The 26,609-nt window shown below is 34.2% G+C and overlaps 4 protein-coding genes across 7 annotated transcripts; 2 read left to right on the top strand and 2 right to left on the bottom strand.

Moving 5' to 3' along the window:
• LOC104726325 (xylose isomerase) lies at positions 7,220–10,454 on the bottom strand. Its single transcript, XM_010445163.2, has 13 exons — positions 10,244–10,454; positions 10,033–10,137; positions 9,807–9,881; positions 9,583–9,712; positions 9,403–9,494; positions 9,115–9,168; positions 8,609–8,894; positions 8,297–8,530; positions 8,142–8,212; positions 7,997–8,037; positions 7,807–7,906; positions 7,565–7,714; positions 7,220–7,468 (listed from the first exon to the last, which is right to left on the bottom strand). The coding sequence occupies exons 1-13, from the start codon at positions 10,301–10,303 to the stop codon at positions 7,433–7,435; spliced, it is 1,434 nt and encodes a 477-aa protein (XP_010443465.1). The 5' UTR covers positions 10,304–10,454; the 3' UTR covers positions 7,220–7,432.
• On the bottom strand, positions 17,087–18,981 carry LOC104726323. 3 transcript variants are annotated; one of them, XR_002034233.1, is made up of 4 exons: positions 18,376–18,981; positions 18,001–18,297; positions 17,643–17,773; positions 17,087–17,188 (listed from the first exon to the last, which is right to left on the bottom strand). XR_002034233.1 is itself a non-coding variant. In XM_019232917.1 (1 exon), exon 1 carries the CDS (start codon positions 18,797–18,799, stop codon positions 18,047–18,049), a length of 753 nt encoding a protein of 250 aa, XP_019088462.1. In that variant the 5' UTR covers positions 18,800–18,981; the 3' UTR covers positions 17,933–18,046. The 3 variants fall into 3 exon arrangements, 1 of the variants encoding a protein (XP_019088462.1); XR_002034232.1 differs by having other exon boundaries at positions 18,001–18,981; XM_019232917.1 differs by lacking the exons at positions 17,087–17,188; positions 17,643–17,773 and having other exon boundaries at positions 17,933–18,981.
• LOC104726321 (CBL-interacting serine/threonine-protein kinase 21-like) lies at positions 19,999–22,560 on the top strand. The gene is made up of 10 exons (XM_010445154.2): positions 19,999–20,474; positions 20,552–20,728; positions 20,838–20,909; positions 21,009–21,062; positions 21,152–21,367; positions 21,459–21,548; positions 21,638–21,748; positions 21,843–21,962; positions 22,064–22,198; positions 22,305–22,560. Exons 1-10 carry the CDS (start codon positions 20,244–20,246, stop codon positions 22,347–22,349), a joined length of 1,251 nt encoding a protein of 416 aa, XP_010443456.1. The 5' UTR covers positions 19,999–20,243; the 3' UTR covers positions 22,350–22,560.
• LOC104726322 (transcription factor BIM1-like) lies at positions 22,639–24,799 on the top strand. 2 transcript variants are annotated; one of them, XM_019232915.1, is made up of 9 exons: positions 22,639–22,736; positions 22,853–22,937; positions 23,039–23,141; positions 23,221–23,357; positions 23,436–23,550; positions 23,652–23,721; positions 23,818–23,913; positions 24,020–24,369; positions 24,462–24,799. In XM_019232915.1, exons 1-9 carry the CDS (start codon positions 22,716–22,718, stop codon positions 24,595–24,597), a joined length of 1,113 nt encoding a protein of 370 aa, XP_019088460.1. In that variant the 5' UTR covers positions 22,639–22,715; the 3' UTR covers positions 24,598–24,799. The 2 variants fall into 2 exon arrangements, with proteins under 2 accessions (XP_019088460.1, XP_019088459.1); XM_019232914.1 differs by having other exon boundaries at positions 24,017–24,369; positions 24,462–24,795.

Here is a 26,609-nt window from a genome sequence, read left to right as displayed (position 1 = left end):
TTTTTTTTTTTTTTTCATTCGTGAATGGAGATATATATATATATATATATATATATGGTTACGTAGAAAATAAAATTAGGCTGACAAGAAACCAGCTAAATATATAAATTAATTAGGCTGGAGTCTGAGTATCGTATAATTTGTTTATTTTTATGTCGGAGAATCTTTATTTTAAAACATTTTTTTTTGTTAATTAACCCTTAAATTGTGTGAAATTTATCTATTTTGTTATGGATTAGTAATTTTTTGTTAAGAGTAGATGAAAAGAAACAAAAAAATTTGTCTGATAGTGTTTTCAAAATTATATGTTAAAAAATAAGTATAAACGTAAACCTTAAAAACATAAAAACTTAACTAGTTGCATGGTACAAATGTATCGGATAAATGTAATAAGTTATTAACATATATGTATACTTTTTATTTTCCAGCCAATATGAATACTTTATCTTACTAAAAATTATAATTCCGTAGTTGTAGACTTTTTTTTTTCTTTTTTGGCTGTAGACTTTATTATTAGTTGTATGTATCGTATTCGGGATGGGCCCTTTTGCCTGAGGGATATTCATAGATTTTTAAATAATATTAGAGAAAAAAGGACAGGATGGTCGGCATGATTTAGCAATATTTATCTATATAGTTCGGCATGTAAGCAAATTTGATATTTCTTTCTATTTACAGACACTTTGACTTCGAGAAATCACAACCTTAATATTTCGTTTTACGGTTTTAGTAATGAAGATTCGGTAATATATTGTCATTTATCAATTAAGCAAGGCACATTTTCTAGTGAGTTTTAAAATAACGTGTTCGAGATTCAATTCTCGTAAGTCGTAAGAGATATCTAATATTTTTAAAATATCTTATACAATAATTTGTTTCGTTTTTTTTTATTTCCCAAAAAAATCTATATATACATTTTTAAGTACATTTTGGGTTTTACTCTTTTATTTGTATTTATTTACAAAGTTAATCCCTAAATAAATTTCCAAAAATAGCATTACTTCAGATTTTGTTTCCTAAATATTTTACATTCCATTCCAACTAAAAAAATTACAGCAAAATCAATATAAAAACAGAAACTATGATATATTTAACCACATCTTCTATTATATTTTGAAAATATTATATCTCTTGATCCTTTGCAAACAAAGAAAACAACAATTTGATTCCTATTTGTTTTCTAAAATCTGTGAGCTTTGATTCTTAATATAAGAAGAACTTCGATTCAAATTTATTTAAATATTATAATTAATATTTATATATATAAATCTAATAAAATTTTAAAATATTACGAATATGTAAAATTAAAAAGTTTAAAATACAATATAATATGGTTATATAGTAAATGAGTGATAAAAAAGACATGTTGGAATTAATAAAATATCATTAAATTTGTACTAACACATGTTAAATCCTCATTTTATTATTTGTAAACACTATTAATATTAAAATACTTGACATATAAAATTAAGTTGATTTAACTAAGATCGTGTAAAACAATTAAATCATTAAAAAAAATGTGACTTAATTATAGTATATAAATGACTTATTATGTATTTAAATCTCTTATTTTTGTTATAATACTTAAAAATCAAAATAGAATCTCAAACACTAAACAAAATAAACTATATATAACAAACAAATGATCATGAAATATATTATGGATTAAAAATTTAATATAAACATTTAGCCGCACAAACGGTCGTGAAATTTAGTTATTTCTCTATTTGCAAAACATCCAATATTTAAATAACAAATACAATATAAAATATAAATAATAATAAAAATTATACGTACGCGGTGTACTGCGGATTAAAATATAGTATGTACTGAAAATAGAAATCATAATATTGTTAAAATGATACTTAATTTGATGATAACTTTTATAATGTTTCTTTAATGATATGTGTTATTCTAAATTAACGGTCGAATTACAAAAGGAAGATGAAAGTAAACGCAACCGTTGGTACTTTGAGAAAGTAAATACTGAATAGGAATAAGTGACACATGATCAGCATTCCAGCATCCTATCCTTATCTATATCCGGATTGACAAAGCTGCTAGAGCGCCGGACGAGATACAATAAACTTAATGCCATATATTTGTTTTTATACGACAGTTCTGTCTATATTCAGGCAATGATATCTATCTTTATAACATATCTTCCGTTCCGACATGAGATCCACGCGAGAAAGGTTTGCTGTTTTGGGCACTACATGCACAGTATACACTGTACATTACTCTATTTGACCCATTCTCAAGAATCCTCAATTTTTTGATCTTACTGGTGGAATAAAGTTACTGTATATAAAAATTTGAGTGTTATTACATGATTATATAATTACGTGATTTAGAAATGCGAACCTCATCTTGGCATCAGAACCATTAACATCGAATAGATTAATTTATTGTCCCTAAACCCTTGATTCAAACGTCATATTGTGTGTCAACTCATGAAGAAAACGTCATGCTTTGCGTCAGCCATATACAGAATCATTAATCAACGTTAATTTTTAAGAGTGTGAATGGTTGCAGCGGTTGGGGCGGATAAATCCATATATGGATCAAATCGTTTTTTATTTATCATTCATCATGTGTAGTCCGCAGTGGCGCGGTCTACAGAAAACAGAAACAAAACCGCATCGGACCAACTGTGGACCGTTTTTCTTTACAAATAGAGTTGGACCACTGCGGTTTATTGTCCACACTTAAAATAGGGCGGTCTGGTCCGCAGACGAATTTATCCGCCCCAACTACAATTACCATACAGACCCTAAATATTTTCTGTTTCGATAAACCGTTGAGTTTAGACTATATATATCTATATATATCCCTAAATTTTATGATGTTTTTAACTAGTAATAAATAGTTATTTGCAAAACATACAAATACAATATATATAATAGAGATTTATAAAATCGTTATATGGGTAAAGTTTAAATCCGGATGGTGCATGTGAGGCGTTAACACAAAATATATTTGCTTTTTAAAAATAAAAAAGATATTTACTTGAGTTATAGTAATATAAAAACACAAGTTTTTTTTTTGTCAAACATATGATTTCATTCATTTCAAGAACCATCAATACAAAGATAGGAGGTCAAAGCCCCAAAGTTTAAAAGGATTACAAAGTGATTACAAAGAGAGGCTTTCTCCAAAGCCATAAACAAAGAGCAAAAAACATCAAACAATGGTCCATGAGAGCTTTGATACAAACGCTTGGAAGCAGCTTAGAACATGTGAGATCACGGTTGTTTGATAGATCATCCATGATGGACTCATTGGATGACAAATTAGTCATGGTCATTAGACACTTCGACGTTGAAGAAAGAATCAGAACCAAGAGTCTCACCGGATCAAAAGGCATTAGCACTAGCAATGCATTGACATAGACTCGGAAGATGGTACTGAAGTATGGTTGCCTAGCTTCATCGGATGGGCAATAAAGGGACCAAGGCAGTAGAGCGTAAGGTTGCAAACCATTACACTCAAACCATACAAAGGATGCAAAGACCAATAGTTGCCAAAGATAAACAACAAAACATAACAATGGAGGTGGGTTCTCTCTCATATGATTCCATTTGCTAAAGAGATTAAGAAGTCCACACAAAACATGTTGCCAGTTTACCGGAAGTAGATATAGAGCAGGCTTGGTCTGATGGGGTGTTGGTAAGACAGGTAGGCTTGGGATGGTGGAGATGATGCTGAATGATGGTTGTGGAGCTTCGTTGGATGGGAACAATGGAGACCAGGGCAATAAACCAAAGAGCTGCAGACCATCATAGTCAGACCATTCACAGGTAGGAACAAGAAAAAACTAAATATGTATAACAAAACGTAACAATACAGCAATATATAGAATCATTAATCAACGTTAATTTCTAAATATTTTATGTTTCGATAAACCGTTGAGTTTAGACTATATATATATATATATCCCTAAATTTTATGATGTTTTTAACTAGTAATAAATAGTTATTTGCAAAATATACAAATACAATATATATAATAGAGATTTATACAATCGTTGTATGGGTAAAGTTTAAATCCGGATGGTGCATGTGAGGCGTTAACATAAAATATATCCCCTATATATTAATAGAGAAGCACTCTTGAAAAAATGCTGATATGCCGTCGCCAGAGAGCTCGAAGCACATTTTAGCAAATAAACCCTATTAATTAATCCTAATTGCATCTATGCCATTACAAATTTAAACAAAAATCAATTATATAAAATAAACTATTTGTAGTCATTTAATTTTTGAAACTATATTATACTTCTTTAAAACAAAAAAATTAATTTCTTTCAAAACAAAAAATTAATTTCTTTTAAAAATTCATAATTATTCATGTTTTATTAAAATAAATTTCATACAATTTTTTTCACCGCGTTAAAATTATTATTTACTTTCAAATATTTCACGTGTGAAACATATTTTTATAGAAAATAAACGTAAATTTGAATAAAACAAAAAAAGAATTATTTATATATTTTATTTCACACAAACATATATCAAATCATAAATAATAATTTTATTTGAATTGATTTATCCGCACTGTGCGGGTTGTTACCTAGTTTGCTTTTTAAAAATAAAAAAGATATTTACTTGAGTTATAGTAATATAAAAACACAAGTTTAATTGACAAAACTAAAATATTCTTTGGAACTAGTAAGTAATACTAACGACTAACGTGTTGTAAATATAAATCACAAATGTTTTCTGAACATCCATGATAATTCCATTTTCAAAATGTATAAAATAAACGCAGTGTATATCCCAAAGGAAAAATGATGCCCTGTTTCTCTAGAATAATTAATTGAATGTACGTAAGTCTTAACAAATTAGTATCAGTTTCAAGCGATATGACCATATGATGAGCATGCCACGTGATATGAGAAAGTGAACTGCCAAAATGGATCGACGAACAAGAACAACGTATATAGATGTCTTTTCTAATCTTTTTTTTTTTTTACGCCCATTTTGCTATGAATGATTTGTTAGTTTCGAACTTTTGACTGTAACGTGGTCCGGCCAAAATAAATTTTATCCGCGCGCGGTCCATACGCTCAATTATTATAAAAAGTAAAAGCGAATTCTATACAATGGATGTAAAAACAAAAAAGGATCAAAGACATTTTGTGTAGGAACATTTTGAATGCAATTTTCAATTGCGCATTAAATAACATCTTTCATATGTCTTTACGTGTATATATATGTCATGTCTTTACTCTTGACAAATACTATTCAATATTTTGATTATCCTACAATTGTAGGTGACCAACGACAACAAGGCTACAAGCTTAACATCTCCTAAAATATACGGTGACCTACAACTACAAGGCTATAAGCTTAATAGCTCCTAAAATCATATATACTGTATAACATAATTCAAAAATATTATCGTGGCATTGGTTCACAAAACGTAGTTAATTTACACTTATCATCTAGTTTTTTTGTTAAGCCACGACCGAAATGCAGACAGCCAGACACTGTACATTGAACGTTGAGCTAATCATTCACATCACGATCGGTCCATTGTTTAAGACTTTAACTTGCTATTATGAGATTGAACGAAGCAATAATTCTAAAAGGCAGTACTTTCCCTCAAAGTAAAGTGAAGTTACCTGATCTTTGCTAGTCTAGCAAATATCCAATACGTGTACGCATCCACTAATTTGGGGTAACACGTGTGATACTTAGAGGGTCGTGGTATTAGACTATTATTAGTATAGTTATCAAAATGATAATTGTTCCGAAAACGCATTAACGAGTAATATATCATTTTCAAATTTCAACTAATTTATTTTATTCTTATTATATTATGTCGTCCTCCATCGTATTGGCGTCAGCGATAAAATATTAACAAGATATATAGATCATGAACAAAATGAAATGTGAAAATTTAAAGTAGTAAAATAACATTTGAATGGTTTTGACGGATACTCAGTATAACTCTAGACGCTTCGTTTATCTATTTCCTATTGTTAATTATTAACAACTTTATAGTTTAATGGTTTCTACTTTCTATTAATGCTGATGTTGGTCATAAACTCATAATGTAGGGTTCGAATGTGATAATGGATAACAAGAAAAAGTAAATTAATATGTAATGAAAATAAACAGGAGATAGCCGAGAGCTTTGCCGTCAAAGCAAAATGTATAAATATTTTAGTCACATGACGAAAATGAAAAGATTCATCAAGTTATATACGCTGTGTTAGGTGAGCGTGAGAGTGTATGAACGCTGCTGAAAATGACAGAATGTAATATCATCTTCACTATTATTAGGTGAAACCTATAAATAACATTCATTTCGTTTCTTAATTAACAAGTATCTTTTAATAACTTGTCAGTATGTTGATACTAAAATTCTTACATAATTTTCCTAAAAAACTTGAACTAAAATTTTATAATTAAAAACGCTTTTTATGAAACAAACAATAATTAGGTAATGGTAAGTTGGTAACTAATGTTTTCTAGAAAAGGAAGAAGATATGCAAAAACTTCACTGCTATGAATATGTCGTTTTTTTGTGTGTGCAAACTGCTATGAAGATGTCTGTATCATGTGTACATGAGATGAAGGACACATACACATAGGTATTCTTGCTTTAAACCCCTTTCAAATGATACACTATATTGAGACATATACACTATTTACCAAACGTATTAGTCTAAAACACAGTCACTTAAATGAAAACATAGTAAAGGTTATAGGATATATAAATTATTATTAGTAACATTTTTTATCTATCAATTAAGCGATTATCATAAGATGTATCAGCTTTCACGAGACTTACTACTTTCGGCCGCAATTAGACAAAAGAAAAGACTTACTGCTTTTTGCCGACCTTTTCCATATATAATAAATTAATTCGTCAATAACAAATAAGGAAATTTTCTAGAAACATCGAACCCATAATAATGCATGTGACGACAAAAAAGACTCGATTATTGTAAGGAATTAACAAAGTCATCACAACTATTTCATAGCAATTACAGATTATCAAGTAAGATAATACTCACTACACGTTTCCATATATTTTTCCAACTTTTTTTTGGGGTCAAACTGATGATTTTTTTTCATAAAACTTAAGGAGTCTCATTAGGAGAAATTACACCCAATAAGAAGGAAGATACATTAAAACACAGCAACAAAAGACTGGAACTGACCTGCAGGCTTTGGTATTTTTGACATAAACCTTAATCGAATTCAAGTAAGGCCTTAAAACAGTTGTTCTTATTCAATTGGAACTAAGAGTGTGAGAAAGCATAGTACAGTACATCAACTGAAACAACCTCTCTAATCATTCTTATTTTTCATTTTTGGTTTTCAGACCTCTCAAAGATTAGGAGAGAACTAAGAAAGTAAGAAGACGATCCTTTTAATGAACATAGAAAGCCTTCTTTTTAGTCTTCTTCTTCTTCTTCCTACATAGCTGACTGGAAGATCATCTCAGCGAGCTCCTGTGGTTTTTGTTACAAAAGATCTCGTTATGAGTTTGTGTGTTCTTATGAAACCAAACCAGAGTATTATGTTTTGGTGTAGTAAGAAACTTGTACCTGTTTAGCAGAAGAAACCTTTGGTTCTCCAAACTCTTTAGCCTTCTTCTCAAGATACTCGAAATCAGCTTTTCCTTCTTCTATTTGCTTCCCAAGCTCAGAGTCCCAACTTGCATATCTCTTGCGTACCAATTCGTTTAGACTTCCCTCCTTTATACCAATCACACACATCAAGTTAATCGATAAAACTACACTCTTTGAAACTTTATAAGAAACTTATTTATTCAAGTCTCTTTACTAACCTCCAAGATTTTCACTGCATTTCTCAGTCCACGTGCCATTGTATCCATTCCACTAATATGAGCAATGAACAAGTCTTCAACATCTGTACTCTCTCTTCGCCTGTTTAATCAATAAAGTATTATAAGCTTCTTTCTCGGTTTAAGTTTGTATGAAACAGCAAAAACTTTGGGAATCAAGAAACGCTCTTACAGTTTGGCGTCGAAGTTGAAGCCTCCAGGTGCAATCCCACCCTATTACATATTGAGACCACACATGAACAACAGAAGCTATTATGACCGTCCATTCAAAAACTACAATGAAATTCCCCAAAATAGCGAGTTTTTATATAACATACATTTTTGATGACACTCATCATAACCATGGTTGCTTCTCCAACATCTGTAAGAAACTGATCTGTATCCCATCCTGTTGAGACAAGGTGAATACATTGTTCAATCATCAGAATCCGCATAAGAGACAACAGTTAAGAGAGCTGAAACTTAGAATTACCAGTTTGAGCATCGCCAGTGTTTGCATCAATGTTTCCAAGTAAACCATTGAGTCTTGCAGTTTCAAGCTCATGATGACAGGTGTGGCCCGAAAGCGTGGCATGGTTACACTCAATGTTGAGTTTAAACTCATCAATAAGACCGTATTTCCTTAGGAAATTGGCAGCTGTTGCAGCATCCCAGTCATACTGGTGCTTGGTGGGTTCTTGAGGCTTGGGCTCGATTAAAAGCGTACCTGATGAAAAATAAGATTATATTGCAATAAGTCACATACGACTGATGAAAGAACAAGAAGAAGTAGAAGAAGACTAACCTTTGAATCCAATCTTCTTCTTGTAAGCAACAGCAGCTTCGAAGAACCTGGCTAGATGATCAAGCTCTTTTCCCATGTCAGTGTTCAAGAGCGTCTGATAACCTTCACGGCCACCCCAGAAAACGTAGTTTTCACCGCCCAAGTAATGTGTCACCTCCATTGCCTTCTTCACTTGAGCAGCAGCGTAAGCATATACTCCAACCTCAGAGCTGGTTGCTCCTCCGTGCATGTAACGAGGATGCAAGAAAAGCTGAGCTGTACCCCACAACGGCCGGATCTTGCTTCCCTGCATTTGAAGAGGAAGACAAACCTTTTTCTTAGCACAGCAAACTAAGGTATAGTAGCAAGAAAAAGATAGTGTTTTATAAATTAAAAGAGTTCCGATTGTATCTTCCAAAATCTATAATTGCATACATGAGCCTGGGACAAAGGTTATATAACTACTAAAGCTATCTTCCAAAATCCAAAGCGTAACAAGAAACGGAATATTAACCAAATGAATTCACCTTTTGGAGTTCTTTGGCTAGTTCGATAACTTCATCCAAGTTTTTGTTAGATTCCTGCAGATCAATGAGTATAAATAGGTTACAAAACAAGTCAACATTAGGCCAAAAAGAGCAAAACAAAGTAATCAAGTACCAAAAGAAACAGCAAGCTGCAAAAGAATTACAAGGTCCAAGGACCAAATATCATATGCGGTCTTTAACACAAAGCAATAAATCCAACCGTCGTTTCAATCGCACAATGTGATGCAATCTATATAGTATAAGTGAACCAGAAGCTGGGGTTATTACCTCAAGTGTACTGCCATCAGGTGCTATGTCTCTGTCATGGAAACACCACCAATCAACTCCAAGTTTCTTCAAGAACTCAAAGTTAGCTCGCACTGCATTACACAAAAACCCACAAAGTCACTCACAGCAACTCCCAGTTAAAGAGAAACGACATTAACAAAAACACAATTCTTGACTTACTTCTTCTCTTAGCCATAGAGACAGAGTTAGTACCATCTTCCCAAGGCCAATACTTTGTAGCAGCACCAAATGGATCACCTCCAGTCCCACGGAATGTATGCCAAAACGCAACACTGAATCTAAACCAATCCTGTTCACATATTCAAGAGACATAAACAAAACAAACAAACATCATTACATCTCATCCATCCTTTCAAATCCATAAAAACACAAAACAAATTTACCTTCATCTTCTTCCCAAGAATCTCTTCTTCAGCGTTATACCACCTGTAAGCAAGTGGGTTCTTAGTCGAAGGTCCCTGAAAAATAAAATAAAAATCATAAAACAATCAATTCATTATTCATCTACACATGCAAACACACCCTCACTAAAAATTTCCCAAATCGAATCAATAGTATTGTCAGATAAATCTCACAACTTTTGTAAGTATGACTGATTGCGTTAGTTACCTCATACTTAATATTGGGGATTTCAGGGAAGAAGTCTCCTTGCCAATCATCAGAATCACTACACTTCCCATCCAAATCCGCAGGACATGTTGGTGGATCAGCACACTTCACACAACAATCAAGATCAAAACTTTAATATCAGATTATGTTCCAACGATCGTAAGAAAATAAAAAAAGAATCAAGCTTTTTGATTATTTAATCAAGTCTTACCACTAGAAACGACGCTCCGATTAAGCAGAGAAGGAGCATAAAAAACTCAACTTTCTTCATAGTTTCTATCAAACCTTAAACGATGATGATGAAACCCAAAAACCCAGTTTCCTACGATACAAATCCAAATCACACGATCGCAGGTGAGAAACTAAAAAACTAAAAAACCCAGCTTTAGATTAGAACTTGGATAAAATCGCAAAGATATATAGTGAGTGACGAGGATGATTAAGATTAAAGGAACTAGTCAGACAGATAATGATGTGACGTAAGCACTAGTTTGGTTTGTTTTGTTTGTTCTGTTATTACGATTTTGCCCCTTACCATAAAATAAAATATCGAAGGTTGTTGTGACTTGTGATATTATCGGTGAGTTAAAAAGCAAATCGTACGTTCAGTCTTTATCCGGAAACAACGTTATAGAGCGTATATCACGTTTCTGTCTGACTCAGCAAGTTATCCAAATTTTCTATATTTAGGACCAAAACTTTAGATAAAAGTGTTAATACTCCTGTGAGAGCATACGAAGACAGTATGATTTTGTGTCCAAATTTAATCATAATTTGTTGAGTTGATAAGACACATTCCAGTTGACCAAGCCTAATTCTAATTGTTTTGTTCCGAAGTTATTAGTTCCACAAATGAATTTTTTTACGAATATCGTTATCTAATGTAATACAGTACAAGTAAGTGAATAGCCATTTAGTCATCGGGGAAAAAGGATCTCACCCGTGAAAATGAGTCAATGTCTCCGTGAAGCAACAACCGAGCACATTAAATGAGATATCGAATATTCAATATTGAAAGCTGACAAAAAAAAAAAAAAACAGTTACGATTTAATTGCATTAGTGGGTGGAAATTAACAAAAGGATTTCTAGTTCTTTATATTGGACCGTTCAAATTTAGGCTCATTGAAGCCTTTTTATAAAAAGAGTTTGCTCTCAGACGAAAAAAAAGGAAAGAGTTTGCTCTGTTTTTTGACATTTTTGACATTTTTGTAGTTGCTTTTTAGCAAGTAAGAGATTGAGGGGGACCGAGCAGAAACACACACTGAAAACTTGGGGATCGCTCTTAAGTCTTGTCGTCTTGACAATATTTTGTTCTGAAATGGTCTTTATACAAGAATCCCTTTTTATCTTATTTTGTTATCCTTTGTTAGTAAAATGTAAACTCGAATGAGATATTTAGATTCACCATGGGACTTGGCAAATTCACCAAGGAGCTCATGACAACTTTTGTGTTTTTTTAGATTTATGAAAACGTTACAAGTAATTTGGTTTGTGAGAATGGACATCATAAATCGTCACACAAAACCTCTGATTCTGACAAAGTATAGACAACTGGTTCATTTCTTTCATTGACTATACCTCCTCTCATCATGTTCCCCGCTTCATCTCTCATCAAAACAAGCCTCGCAAGTAGTTTTCGATCCAAAACAACAGGCCTTGTTTCCATAGTCTGCAATAAAATTTCTCAAACTTGTTCACATTTTTCAGAAAAAGGGGATCTCAAGTCATCAGTTAAGTCACCAAGATTTGATAATTAAGCAAGTCATCAGTGGAACGTTCTCACTTATTAAAAAATCCCAACACCCTGATCTCTTAAAAGTTTCGGTTACTTAGAAAAATTATAAGATATGCAAGAACAAACAATGTTACTGTTAAGGGATTAGCTAGTTTTTTTTTGCAGAAGAAGGTGACTATAACAAAATTGAACAGATGCATCAAATTAGCATACATAACCCAATGTTGTAGTAAGAACTAAGAAGACAACAACCTTAAACAAAGTCCATATCCACACAGGAGAGGGAATCTGCATAATGTGATTCCATATCCTTTGTCATGAATCCTAAAGTGATGATTCAGGTGGTATTTCTGTAAAAACGTATACCAAACCTCATCCAAAAGAAATTCAGAGGAATAAGTTTGAATGCTACAAAGGCCGGAGATGTTTCGAGATGGATTTTCTTACCTTAAAGATGTTTCTGTTGGGATAATCTTGACACACAAGCAAGCCTAAAGAGATTAGGATTAGTAGTTTAGGAAGTTATCACAAATAAGTAAGTATTCCCAGAGAAATTAGGAATATTGTTTTGAGAGTTCCTTATAAATAGAGTTGTCAAGGTGTGACTTCCTATTATGATGATTTGAGAGATTGTGAGAACTTTAGGTTTTTGAGTTATTTTTCCTAAAGTAATAAAGGTGATTTCTTTGAGATTTTGTTTAGCTTTGTTCTTGATTTCTAGATTTGGTATCAGAGCGTTACGATATCCTAGGGAGCGATGTCCGAAGGTGCTATCGTTGCTTCTAAGCCAAAAGAAGGAACCGGATCTACGTCCATCCAATGTCCTATGCTCAATTCAGCAAACTACACGGTATGGGCGTTAAAGATGAAGATTGCAATGAAGGTTCACAAGGTTTGGGAAGCTATCGAACCTGGAACAGAAGCAGAAGCAGCTGACGAAAACAAAAATAATATGGCCATGGCTCTTTTGTTCCAGTCCATCCCCGAGGGACTCGTTCTGCAAATCGGTGATCTAGATACGGCTAAAAAAATTTGGGATGCCATCAAGTCAAGGCATGTGGGAGCTGAACGTGTGAAGGAAGCATGTCTACAGACACTTATGGCTGAGTTTGAACGACTCCAGATGAAAGATTCAGAGAGAATCGATGAGTTTGCAGGAAAGTTGTCGGAGATTGCTTCAAAATCCGCCTATCTTGGAGTATCTATTGAGGAAACCAAGCTGGTTAAGAAGTTTCTTAACTGTCTTCCTCATAAGAAGTTCATCCATATAGTGGCTTCTTTAGAACATGTGTTAGACCTAAACACCACCTCTTTTGAAGACATTATAGGGCGACTTAAAACATATGAGGAGAGAATCTCTGTTAGTACAGTCGAAGTACAAGAAGATCAATCTAAATTAATGTATGCGAACATGGAGACACCAAAGTATGCTAATACGGAGACACAAAATAGTCGAGAATTTACAAACGACTATCGCAACAGAGGACGAGGAGATCGATTCCCTAGAGGACGAGGAAGAGGACGCGGTTATGGACAAAGAGACGCTTCTCGCATCACTTGTTTCAGATGCGAGAAACAAGAACATTTTGCTTTTGATTGTCCTGACCATTTATTAAAGCTCCAAGAAGCTCAAGTCCTGGATACTGCTAATACGCAAGAGGCTGATGAACTTATGATGCATGAAGTTGTATTTCTTAATGAAAAACGGTGCATTCCAAGTAAGTTTGAAACCAACACGGGAGAGGATAATATATGGTTACCGGGAAGGTAAGGTTTGGAGATGATTCACATGTTGATATTAAAGGAAAAGGTTCAATCTCACTTGTTGATATGAATGGAGAATTACGAGTCATGACAGATGTTTACTACATACCTGACTTAAAGAGTAACATTGTTAGTTTGGGATAAGTGACAGAAGCAGGTTGTGACATAAGGTTAAGAGGAGGATATTTAACAATGAGAGATGCTCAAGGAAAACTACTCGCTAAAGCTCCAAGATCGAAGAACAGACTTTACAAAATTCGTATGGATTTTCACGACAATGCCTATTTGAACTTGTCATCTATAAGTGAGTCTAGTCGCTGGCACGCTCGTTTTGGACATATAAATGTCGAAACTATCAAGTCTATGGAGCAGAGAGAACTTGTCCAAGGTCTTCCTCACGTAGCGTTCGAAAAGAAAATTTGCAGGTCCTGTCTACTTGGAAAACAGACAAGACAGATATTCCCACAAGCCACCACATATAGAGCATCTTCACCTCTAGAACTGATCCACGGAGATCTTTGTGGATCTATAACACCGAGTACAGCTGCTGGAAATAGATTTATCTTTGTTCTCATTGATGATCATTCGCGTTATATGTGGACCACCTTGTTAAAAGAAAAGAGTTATGCATTTGAGAAGTTTAAAATCTTTAAGAACTGTGTTGAGAAAGAATCAGGAGCTCGGATCAAGACCTTTAGAACAGACAGAGGAGGTGAGTTTGTCTCACAAGAGTTTAATGAGTACTGTGAGAATGCTGGGATTCAGAGACATCTTACTGCTCCATATACACCACAACATAATGGTGTTGTTGAACGAATGAACAGAACAATGATGGAGATGATAAGAAGTATTCTTAAACATATGAAGATTCCAAATTATTTGTGGGGAGAAACATACAAGGGCATTGACGGATAAGACACCATATGAAGTCTACAAGAAGCAGAAACCCTGTATCGATCATCTACGAATATTTGGGTGTATAGGTTATGCAAAAGTTGATCAACATTTGCTAAAGAAGCTAGACGATCGATCCAGGTTATTAGTTCACTTGGGGATAGAACCATGTTCTAAGGCATATAGATTGTATGATCCACAGACAAGAAGAGTTGTTGTCAGCCGTGATGTGATTTTTGATGAGAGTAAAGGCTGGAATTGGAAGCAAAACCTCACAATGCAAGACGGTGATGGAAGCTTTAATATTACTCTTGGTGAGTTTGGTAACCATGGCATAACGTTTGAGCAGGAAAATATGGGTAATGAACCAGAATTGGATAACAATACTGGTGGTGGTGAGAGACATGAATCAGAGAGTAATGGACACACACCTGAAATCATAGAGCACGAGACTGCAGAAAATAGAGAGACTGCAGAAAACAGGTAGAAGCTGATGATTTGGAGAACAGTCAGCCGGTTCTTCGAAGAAGTCAAAGACATAATAATACTCCTAAGTACCTCATAGACTATGTTTTACTTGTTGAAGAAGAAGGAGAAACGCTTCTGTTGTGTCTTAACAATGAGCCAAGAAGTTTAATGGAAGCAAGAAGATCGGATAAGTGGATTAGTGCTTGCAATGAAGAGATTAGTTCAATCGAAAAACTCAATACTTGGGATTTAGTCGACTTACCTCTTGGTGTGAAACCAATTGGACTTAAATGGGTTTTTAAACTGAAAAGAAATTTTGATGGCAACATTAACAAGTACAAAGCCCGACTTGTTGCTAAGGGATACGTGCAACAATATGGAATCGATTTCGAGGAAGTTTTTGCTCCTGTTGCACGCATTGAAACTATAAGGCTTCTCATAAACATCGCAGCAACAAACGGGTGGGAGATTCATCATTTAGATGTAAAAACAGCATTTCTACACGGAGAACTAAAAGAGACAGTTTTTGTCACTCAACTGGAGGGCTTTGAGAAGAAATGGTGTGAAGACAAGGTTTATAGGTTGAACAAAGCGTTGTACGGTTTGCGACAAGCTCCGAGCGCATGGAACAACAAATTGAACCAGATTCTTGAGGAGCTGCAGTTCAAAAAATGCTCCAAGGAACCAACTGTTTATCTTAAAACAGAGAGAGGACAAATCTTGGATATTGCTGTTTATGTAGATGATTTATTTGTCACAGGAACAGACAAGCAAATCATTTACAAATTTAAGGAGGAGATGGCTGCAAAATTTGAAATGAGTGACCTTGGCTTGTTGACTTATTATCTTGGGATAGAGGTTATTCAACATGAGTATGGAATTGTTCTAAGCCAACGGAGATATGCTCAGAAAATATTAGAAGAAACAAGAATGGTGGATTGCAATCCTGAGTATATACCAATGGAGTTTGGACTCACGTTGTCAAAGGAAGGATGAGAAAGAGATCAACGCCACAAATTTCCGGAAAAAATTGGTTGTCTTCGGTATTTAATCCACACAAGACCAGATTTATCTTATTGTGTAGGTGTCTTGAGCAGGTATATGCACAGTCCCAGGGTTTCACATGGAGCGGCAATAAGACAGTGCTTAAGGTATTTTAAAGGAGCAACAACCCTTAGCTTAGTGTTTGGAAGAAGCTCGAGAATAACAAGGCTAGTTGTATATAGTGATAACAGCCATAGCATCGATCCGGATGATGGGAGAAGTACAACATGTCACATTTTCTACCTAGGAGAAGGTCCTATTACTTGGTGTTCACAAAAACAAGATGTAGTGGCTTTATCTTCATGTGAGGCAGAATTTATGGCTGGAACCAAAGCAACTAAACATGCGATTTGGTTGCGAGACTTGCTAAGTGAAATTATGGGAGTTGAAGTCAAGAAAGCTGTTATCCGAATTGACAATAAATCCGCAATAGCTCTCACGAAGAATCATGTCTTTCATGGCAGAAGCAAATTCATAGACGTTTTCATTTCATTAGAGAGTGTGTGGAGAATGAAGAAGTTGAGGTTGAACATGTTCCAGGAATCGAGATGAAAGCAGATATTCTCACAAAGGCTTTGGGAAAAATGAAGTTCAAGGAGATGAGGGAGTTCATGGGAGTTTAAGATGTAGAGAAATTGTGTGTCAAGCTTAAGGAGGAGAATGTTGGGATAAGCTTGACACACAAGCAAGCCTAAAGAGATTAGGATTAGTAGTTTAGGAAGTTATCACAAATAAGGAAGTATTCCTAGATAAATTAGGAATATTGTTTTGAGAGTTCCTTATAAATAGAGTTGTCAAGGTGTGACTTTCTATTATGATGATTTGAGAGATTGTGAGAACTTTAGGTTTTTTAGTTATTTTTCCTAAAGTTATAAAGGTGATTTTTTTGAGATTGTGTTTAGCTTTGTTCTTGATTTCTAGAGTTTAAAGGTTGGTTATTTAGGTTAACTATGGTGTAGATAGTAATGAGTAATATCAAACATCACATAGCCAAACAATATGCTTCCAAGCATAGCAGGAGTAGCTACGAGATGGAGAAGCTTTACAATTAACAATGGGAAAAGAAGAACATCGATAATAGTGGCTGTTTTGAAACAAAGAATGAATAAACAAGATTCTAGATTTAGATCAAGCATACTTACTGGAACCAAGAGAACAGCTGTGGCAGTAGGAGGGATAACAAGACGAAGGCCATCTTTTGGGTGCTTGTGATGGCATCCATGAAGAAGATAGTGTGAGACTGATTGCTTCTGCTAGAAAAAGAGCCACAAGCAATATAAATCAGTTAATTGAGTCAATAATGATTGCCAAAAAAAATATAGATTTGAGGCCTAAAAACCAGGTGTATTGCCTCATCAAAACTGAAAATTTCAACCTGAAACAAAAATTATCTGAAACTCTATTGCTTTTATGAGAATCTAAAAAAGACTGCATTAGGCATCTGATGATTTGGTTAAGCTCGATTAGCAGAAGTGGAACACAAACAAAGAAGAATCTCATCAAGGGTCAATGATCCAACACAGAAAGGTATGTAACTGGAAGATTCACAGAGAGAACCTCGACAATGTAAATAAAAAGGACGAAACTTTGAGAAGGATTGAATCGAATAAAAACATGAGATTTCCTCGGAGATCACAAGGAAAAGAAACAAAAATCATCAAACTCCCAATTAAAGAGAAACAACATTCACAATTCTTGGCTTACTTCTTCTCTTAGCCATAAAACACAGAGTTGGTACCATCTTCCCAAGGCCAATACTTAGTCGCCGCACCAAATGGATCACCTCCAGTCCCACGGAAAGTATGCCAAAACGAAACACTGAATCTAAACCAATCCTGTTCACATATTCAAGAGTCATAAACAAACAAACAAACAAACATCATTAAAGAAAACATCTCATTCATTCAGATGTTGCCTCTCTGTTTTCATCGTTTCAATAACAAGAGTAGTTTTTTTATTTCTTTGCCTCGTTTTTTACTTGCAGAAGGTGACTATAACAGAATTTAACAGATGCATCACATTAGCATAACTCAATGTTGTAGTAAAGAACTAAGAAGACAACCTTAACAAAAGTAAGGGTTTAGACAAACAAAAAAAATCGGAATATCCTAATTCTGATTTTGTTGATCACTCTCGTTTCCCTTGGATCCCTCTGCTTCCTTCTCCTTCTTCTTTCCAGCTTCCAACTCACTAAACGCCTTCCCAATGGCTGCAGCTTCAGCAGGAAGAACGGTTATAGGCTCAGCATCGTCTTTTTGCAGCCCGTTTAACGTCCTAGCAATGACTGCAGCATCACCAACGAGAATGGCCTCCTTTTCCGCGTTCAACAACTCGCTCAACATCTTAGCCATCTCTCTAGCTTCAAGAACAAGAATGGGCTCATAGTAAACAGGGTTATCATTCATACAAGCATTGAACATGAGTCTTGCCTCCTTACATTTACTTGTTTCGTCTTTATTATTCTTCATTGCTTCATCCCAACATCTCTCCAATTTTATAAACGCATCCTTGCACACACCTCCCTTTATGTACCTGCACAACACACATTCTTGCTCTTCCTCTTCCCCTTCCTCTGTTACATTCAAATCTTCAATTAGGGTTTTTGATTCACCCACATCCTTCTGATCTTCACTTAGGGTTTTTGATTCTTCCTCCCCACCTCTTTGGTCTTCTTCAATTAGGGTTTTAGATTCTTCCTCCACACCTCTTTGGTCCTCTTCAACTAGGGTTTTAGTTTGCTCCCCATCTATCTGAATCTGATCTTCAGTTACGGTTCTTGAACCTTCCTCCCCATCTCTATGATATGTCGACGGCGGATCATTCTTTGTCTTAGCTTCAGCCACAGAATTCACCCTTCCCATAGATGAAAGGTTTAAGACTTTTGCTACTGAATTTTCTTGCTCCGGTGATGCCTTTACTCTTTAGTATCTCCTCTTAGAATATATCTCACAGATAAAAAAAAATCCCAATGTGACACTAATCTTCTCTTTTCCCATATTCATTGTATTGGTGAAGGATTTTTTTCCATTTTAGGGTTATTTGTTTCTTGATGATGAGGCAATTTTGACTCCACTTTTGGTAAAGAACGACAACTTAAATATATAGATCAATCTTTTTTGTGTGTCTTTCAGCCCAACGCTTATAATAAGGCCGATATAGTGGGCCGTTGTATTTTTATGAAAAGGCCGATATAATATACTCTCTCCCTTTCAAAATATAAAATGTTTTGGCGCAGATTAAGAAATAACTACTTTAAAAAAGTTTAACCAATCATAAATAAGACTACATAAAATAAATAATATAAAAATAGAAAAATAGTCTAGATTAATTAAAAAATTGAAAACGTCTTATATTATGAAACAAAGAAAAATCTCTAGAACATCGTATATTATGAAACGAAAGAATATTATTTTTTGTTCTAAAAAAGAAGAAGTAATATTTATTTATTTTTAAAAATATGTAAAAAAAATCGAAAAAATAAATATCTTGAAGCTCAGATCTTACAAATCATTGGAAAAAAAATATCTTGAGGATTTATACTTTTTTTGACTTACAATGTTTATTTTTCGAAATGAATAAAGCCAAAGTGAAATCCCCACTTGGCACTTTATACAAAATATCCTCACAAAAAAATGGAAAAAAAGTTTAAAACCGACCAAACTTTTCTAAAAAAAATGGCGTGTTTTGTTTTTTGAACGTCAAGGGATTAAAACACTTTTGGTGTCAAACAAAAATAAAACACTAAAAAAAAAGATATTTTATGGGAAATATGTCAAAAATCGATGCAAAAATAAATTGATAGGATACTGTCAAAAAAAAGAAAAAGATATTTTTCAGCCAATGAAAGAAACAATTATCCTAAATTTTTTGTTTTTCTTTCAATTTCTAAATTTAAGGTGGAATGACTAAAAGCAATAATGCCAACCCAATCCACGTAACTAACCAACTAGAGAAATTTGAAATGTATCCACACAAAAATCGTTGTTTATATAAACTTATTATTTAGTTGTTGAGAAGATTACGTTAAAGAAAATGACACATTCTTAATCCCACGGGACTCACGAGCATACGAGTCACTCAAACACGAAGCCAATCGGTCAAATACAGCACACACCCAATCTTACTAATAATATCTTCTTCTTTTTGATTGATCACTCCAACCGGTCAATATCATCTAAAAGTCAAATTCTTGATCCCCAACAAGACAAGAGAATCAAATTCTTTAATTAGTTGATAACTCGACCCTTCAAAATTCCGTAAACCATTTTCTCTCTTTTCTCTCTGACTCTGTTGTGGTGTCTAAGGATGGGGTTGTTTGGGACGAAGAAGATCGGAAAGTATGAGATAGGAAGAACAATCGGGGAAGGGAATTTCGCAAAAGTGAAACTTGGTTACGACACGACCAATGGTACTTACGTAGCTGTCAAAATCATAGACAAGGCTCTGGTTATTCAAAAGGGTCTAGAGTCTCAAGTCAAGCGAGAGATACGAACCATGAAGCTTCTTAACCATCCCAACATCGTACAGATACACGAGGTTTGTGTATCTTCTTCTCTGTCTCCTCAATTAATTCTTGTTCTTTGAATCAGAGTAAAAATTTAAAAACATTTCAGGTGATTGGAACCAAGACAAAGATCTGTATTGTAATGGAACACGTTGCAGGTGGTCAGCTTTCAGACAGACTTGATAGACGAAAGATGAAAGAATCAGATGCTAGAAAGCTTTTCCAACAGTTGATTGATGCTGTTGATTATTGTCATAACAGAGGAGTTTATCACAGAGATCTTAAGGTAACAAACCTTTTTTTAACTTTTCTTATAAACACTCTGTTTTCTCTGTTTTTCTCTAATTGATATTGTGGCTAGTAATCTGATTTTGGTTTTGCTTTATTTTTTGCAGCCACAAAACTTGTTATTAGATTCAAAGGGTAATCTCAAAGTTTCTGACTTTGGATTAAGTGCAGTTCCTAAAGTAACACTTTCTAATTCTAATCATATAAAAAAACACAAATATTTGCGTTTTGAAACAATCAAATGCTAAATAACATTTTTGTATTTGTGTAATTCACAGTCAGGGGATATGCTCTCTACAGCTTGTGGCTCTCCATGTTATATAGCACCAGAGGTAACATTAACAATATAATTACTTCTCGTTATGTTTAAAAATCTCTGTATGTATCTGCAGAAGCTGATTTTGTTTAATGAATTAAACAGTTGATTATGAACAAAGGCTACTCAGGGGCAGCAGTAGATGTATGGTCTTGTGGAGTGATTCTGTTTGAACTGCTTGCTGGTTATCCACCGTTCGATGATCATACGCTTCCGGTTTTGTATAAAAAGATACTCAGAGCAGATTACACGTTCCCACCTGGATTCACCGGAGAGCAGAAGAGGCTAATCTTTAACATTCTTGACCCAAATCCTCTAAGGGTATAATCATAAGAAAGAATCTGCATGTTACACTTTTCATCATTGTCATTGTTTGAATCCCAAACTGAGTGATGAAAACATTTGGATGCAGCGTATAACATTAGCTGAGATAATCATTCAAGATTCTTGGTTCAAGATAGGTTATGCACCAGCTTATCATCAAGTCTTAGACTCAATCAAGGCAAGTTTGATTCACTAGCTAGATGTCTGAAAATGTTAATAGCTTTTGAGTCAAAATTGTAACGACTTATCTTAATTGGAATCTTGCAGGAAAATGTGGCGGAGATTAATGCAGCAACCACGTCTTCAAATTTCATAAATGCTTTTCAGATAATAGCAATGTCTAGTGATCTAGATTTGTCAGGTCTCTTTGAAGAAAATGTAAGAGACTTTAAAACTATATTTTTTGCTTATAAAGCTCATCAAAACAAAGAGAGTTAGAGATTGAAGTTTTTCTTAATTGTTATGTCTTTAGGATGATAAGAGATATAAAACAAGAATTGGGTCCAAGAACACAGCACAAGAAACAATCAAGAAGATCGAAGCTGCCGCAACTGATGTTAGCTTATCAGTTGAAAGAATAAAGCACTTCAAGGTATATAAACTATAAGTTAGTTACTGCAGATTCAAGTCAAGTTACAGATCTTACAAATGCATCTGTGTGTTTTGTTGTTGTTGTTGTTGTTCAATTACCAGGTTAAGATTCAGCCAAAAGAGATAAGATCAAGATCTTCTTATGACTTATTATCAGCAGAGGTGATTGAAGTGACTCCAACCAATTGTGTTATAGAAATATCAAAATCTGCAGGCGAGTTAAGACTATACATGGAGGTAAACTGAAAAAAAAGTTACTAAACTCATCCAAAATATATAGTAGAAAAAACTTACCTTTATAGAGTCATCTAATGATATGAGATTGGCTTTTGTAAATTGACAGTTTTGCCAGAGCTTATCGAGCTTACTTACAGCGGAAGTAAGCTAAGAGAGGCATAGAGATACTCAAGTAAAAATGAAGAACAGAGGAGGCAAAGAAAGCATATCTTTTCAGATTCGAGTTTGTTATAGTGACAAGTAGTCCATAGAATAATGCATGTTTTGGTCTTGGTGATCCCAAAGGGTTCTTTAACCAGGGTGTAAAATGATGGATTGTTTTGTAAGCAAACTGTTTAAATAACAAAGTCGATTACAGAACAGATATATAAAGCAGAACAAGTTTTTTTCCCACAAAACTCGGTAGATTGACAGACATGAGTGAGTGTTCGTTCGTTGACTTAGAAAATATGGACCAATATAGTTTTATGGTTTCCACACTCTTCTTCATATCTTCGTTGCAATCTCTCTCAAATACATGCATGGGCTTGGTTCATTGGTAACTCTCTCTCTCCCAAACTGGATTAACAAAAGATAAACCGATAAAACTGCTACCGTATCTAGCCAATGAATAACAAAAAAAAAAAAAAACAACTTTACAAACTCTAATTGCAGCTCTTACGCTGGGATGAATCTGTTTCGGGGAAGAAGGGACAGACAAGGAAGGAGAATAATGTTGGGGAGAGAGCAAACATGAGAGGTAACAAGAAAAATTCATATCGTGATGTTAAATTAGACTAGTTTACAAGTGTTTAGAAACAACATGAAATGATGATATCAGTTGTTTTCTTTAATGTATAGCTGATGTTGCAGCAACTGTGGGACAATGGCCAGTGGTGGAACGACGGTCCCAGTCTTTGACTAATAACCATATGAGCGGTTTCACTTCTCGCTCTTCCTCTCAGTAAGTCTCAACTCTTCTCTTTTTCTCTATTACTCGGTCTTAAAAGGAAGATCGACTAAGGTTTTTACTTTGGTTGCAGAGGATCTGGGCTTAAGAGCCAAAGCTTCATGGACATGATAAGGTCAGCAAAAGGAAGTTCACAGGAAGATGATCTAGATGATGAAGAGGATTTTCTTATGATGAAAGAAAGCTCCTCGACTAGCCAGAGCCACAGAGGTTTGTAATTTCTAACATGCCAGCTTTATGTTTTCTAAACCGTAGCAGATTAAGATCTGATTGATTCGTCCTTTACAGTGGATTTGAGGGTAAAAGCAGATGTGAGAGGCTCTGGTAACGATCAAAAGCTGAGCACACCTAGGTCTAAACATTCTGTTACAGAGCAACAAAGAAGGAGTAAGATCAATGATAGGTAAGTCTTGAATATGTTGTACTCAGCAAAAGCGGAGTTGGTTATAGAGTTTAGCAGAGAGGCGAGACTAATCAAACATTGTTAATGGATCCCCATTGCAGATTTCAAATGTTGAGACAACTAATACCTAACAGTGACCAAAAGCGGGACAAGGCCTCATTCTTACTAGAGGTATAACTATAATTTTCTCTCAAAAGTTATGTAACAGAAGATTCACTCTCATCATTTCTTAATCTCTAAAATATATTCTTTTGAAACTTTATACAGGTTATCGAGTATATTCAATTCTTACAGGAGAAAGCAGACAAGTATGAAACCTCTTACCAAGGATGGAATCACGAACCTGCAAAGCTATTGAATTGGGTAAATACAATCTCACATTTTCCAACCATACCTCATTCTCTTTCTACGGGGTTGGAAACTGAAAACAAACAATCCATGTAATGTTAATCTGTTTACATTACAGCAGAGAAACAATCAACAGCTGGTACCTGAAGGAACCGTTGCTTTTGCTCCAAAACTGGAAGAAGAGAAGAACAACATTCCGGTTCCAGTACTTGCAACAGCGCAAGGCGTTGCTATCGATCATCCGACAGCTGCAACGACCTTTCCATTGTCGATTCAAAGCAACAATTTTTTCTCTCCTGTGATTGCGGGTAATCCTGTACCTCAGTTCCACACAAGAGTCGCGTCATCAGAAGCCGTAGAGCCAATCCCGAGTTCTCGGAGTCAAACTCAGCCATTGAAAGAAGAAGAAGAAGTAGAAGATGAGGAAATTCTTGAGGGTAACATCAGTATTTCAAGTGTTTACTCACAAGGGTAAAAAACTAAAAGACCTCTCCTTTGATCTTGTCACAGTTACAGCAAAAAAGTTATTTACCTTTCTTTAAAAATACATTTATGTGGAGCAGATTAGTGAAAACACTGAGAGAAGCATTGGAGAATTCAGGGGTGGACTTGACGAAAGCAAGCATCTCCTCCATTCACTGGATCAAAATTGCACCTGTAGAAACTGTAAGGCCGATGAATCAGATGTGTGGTTCTTAGTTATTTTATGTTTTTTTTGATATTCTAACTTGTGTGGTGGAAGCACATATATGACTACTTGTGGATGATGATGTGAATATATTCAAAGAGATTTAGAAAGTCTTCGTTACCTTCCGTCCATGCCGATAATCTCAATTGTGTTCTGAGCGCCAAATGCTGCAAAGTATTGAGTGACTTCTGGTACATGGAATTGAGAGAATGACCATTCCGAGCTAAAATATTTTGGTAGAATACAAAATATTAAATAAACATATATGTTGTTATGGTTGAGTTATGTACTTACACGGTTGAGTTATAAGTAAATATTAAATAAACATATATGTTATGGCTGAGTTATGTATTTTGTACGAGAGTTATGGCTGAGTTATGTACTTGGTATGGTTTCGTTCCGTCTTTTGCCTTGATATTACAAAAGTGTTGTTGGGAAAACCTAAACAATAATTATGTGTCTGCTCATATCCACACGCGTAATAAATTCATAAAGTTAGTTTTTTCACAGTATATTATACAAAATAATTAAAAAATTGAACTCAAAATTCGAATAAAAAATAAAAAAAATTCCGACAAAGTGACTAAATGATGGCTGAGTTATTGACTTACATGGCTGACTTATGAAATATTTGTAAAATTACATTATTATAACTCAAAATTTAAATGTACAATTGAAATATGAATATCACAATTATTATAACCAATAAAAAGTAATAATTATAGAGAAAGATTGATTTTTACACATTCTGATGAACATACAACACATGACGTTTAGGGGTTAGGGTTAGGGTTGGGGTTTAGGGTTCAGATGAGTAACATTATTTGTTTTTTTGTTTGTTTTGGTTCTAATGTGTTTTAATGTGTTTGGTTTAAGGTGGTAATATGGATATACTAATATGATTACCATTTCAAAATTTCAAAATTTTTCAAATTACTTTTCGGTTATTTCCGGTTATGGGTCGGTTAGATGAATATATAACCATAAATAATCCAAATGTTATTCAAATTAGGTCGATTAACTTAATATAACCGATAGCAAGCCGAATATAACAGTAATTAACCAAAAATAATGGAAAAAATAGTTTCCGGTTCGGTTAGGTTTGATCGGTTATTTAGTCATTATAATTTGAGGGTTGGCTATGTTATGGTAAAGTTATGGCTGAGTTATGCAACGGATATATTAATTTATTATATACCTTCTCGAGAATACAAAAAGTGTTGTTGGGGAGACACAAACAATAATTATGTTTATTGTTAAGAACCACACGCGTAATAAATGAGATTTTAGCGATTTTTTATTTAAAAAGAATTCAAAATTTGAATTTGAGTTTTAAATTTTTTTTCTAATAAAAGTATTTCTCAAACATTTGACTGATATGGCTGAGTTATCGACATAAACGGCTGACTTATGAAATATTTGTAAATTAGAATTATTATAATTCAAAATTAAAATATAGAATGAAAAAATGAATATTACAATCATTATAAGCAATAAAAAGTAATAATTGTAGACAAAGATTGATTTTTACACAGTCTGATCAAAATGTGTAAAACATTCAAAACATGACATTTAGGGGTTAGGGTTAGGGTTAGGGTTTGAGGTTTAGGGTTCATATTTCCAACATTATGGGTTTTAATATAACAGTTTGGTTTTGGTTATATTGTGTTTGGTTTAAGGTGATAATTTGGATATACTAATATGATAACCATTTGAAAATTTAAAAAATTTTGAAATTACTTTTCGGTTATTTTCGGTTATGGGTCGGTTACATGAATATATAACCATAAATAATCCAAATGTTATCTAAATTAGGTCGATTAACTTAATATAACCGATAGCAAGCCGAATACAACCGAAAATAATGGAAAAATAGTGTCCGGTTCGGTTCGGTTTGGTCAGTTATTTAGTCATTCTAATTTGAGGGTTGGCTGAGTTATGGTAAAGTTATGCCTGAGTTATCGTTTAGGGTCTTATGAAAACATATTTTTCTTTCTTTCCTGGGTCTTTTGTTCTGTTAGAT

Source organism: Camelina sativa, chromosome 11 (genome assembly GCF_000633955.1).
Source record: "Camelina sativa cultivar DH55 chromosome 11, Cs, whole genome shotgun sequence".
Lineage (NCBI taxonomy): Eukaryota > Viridiplantae > Streptophyta > Magnoliopsida > Brassicales > Brassicaceae > Camelina > Camelina sativa.
Note: the sequence above shows the minus strand (reverse complement) of the source record. Positions and strands in the feature narration are given on the sequence as shown.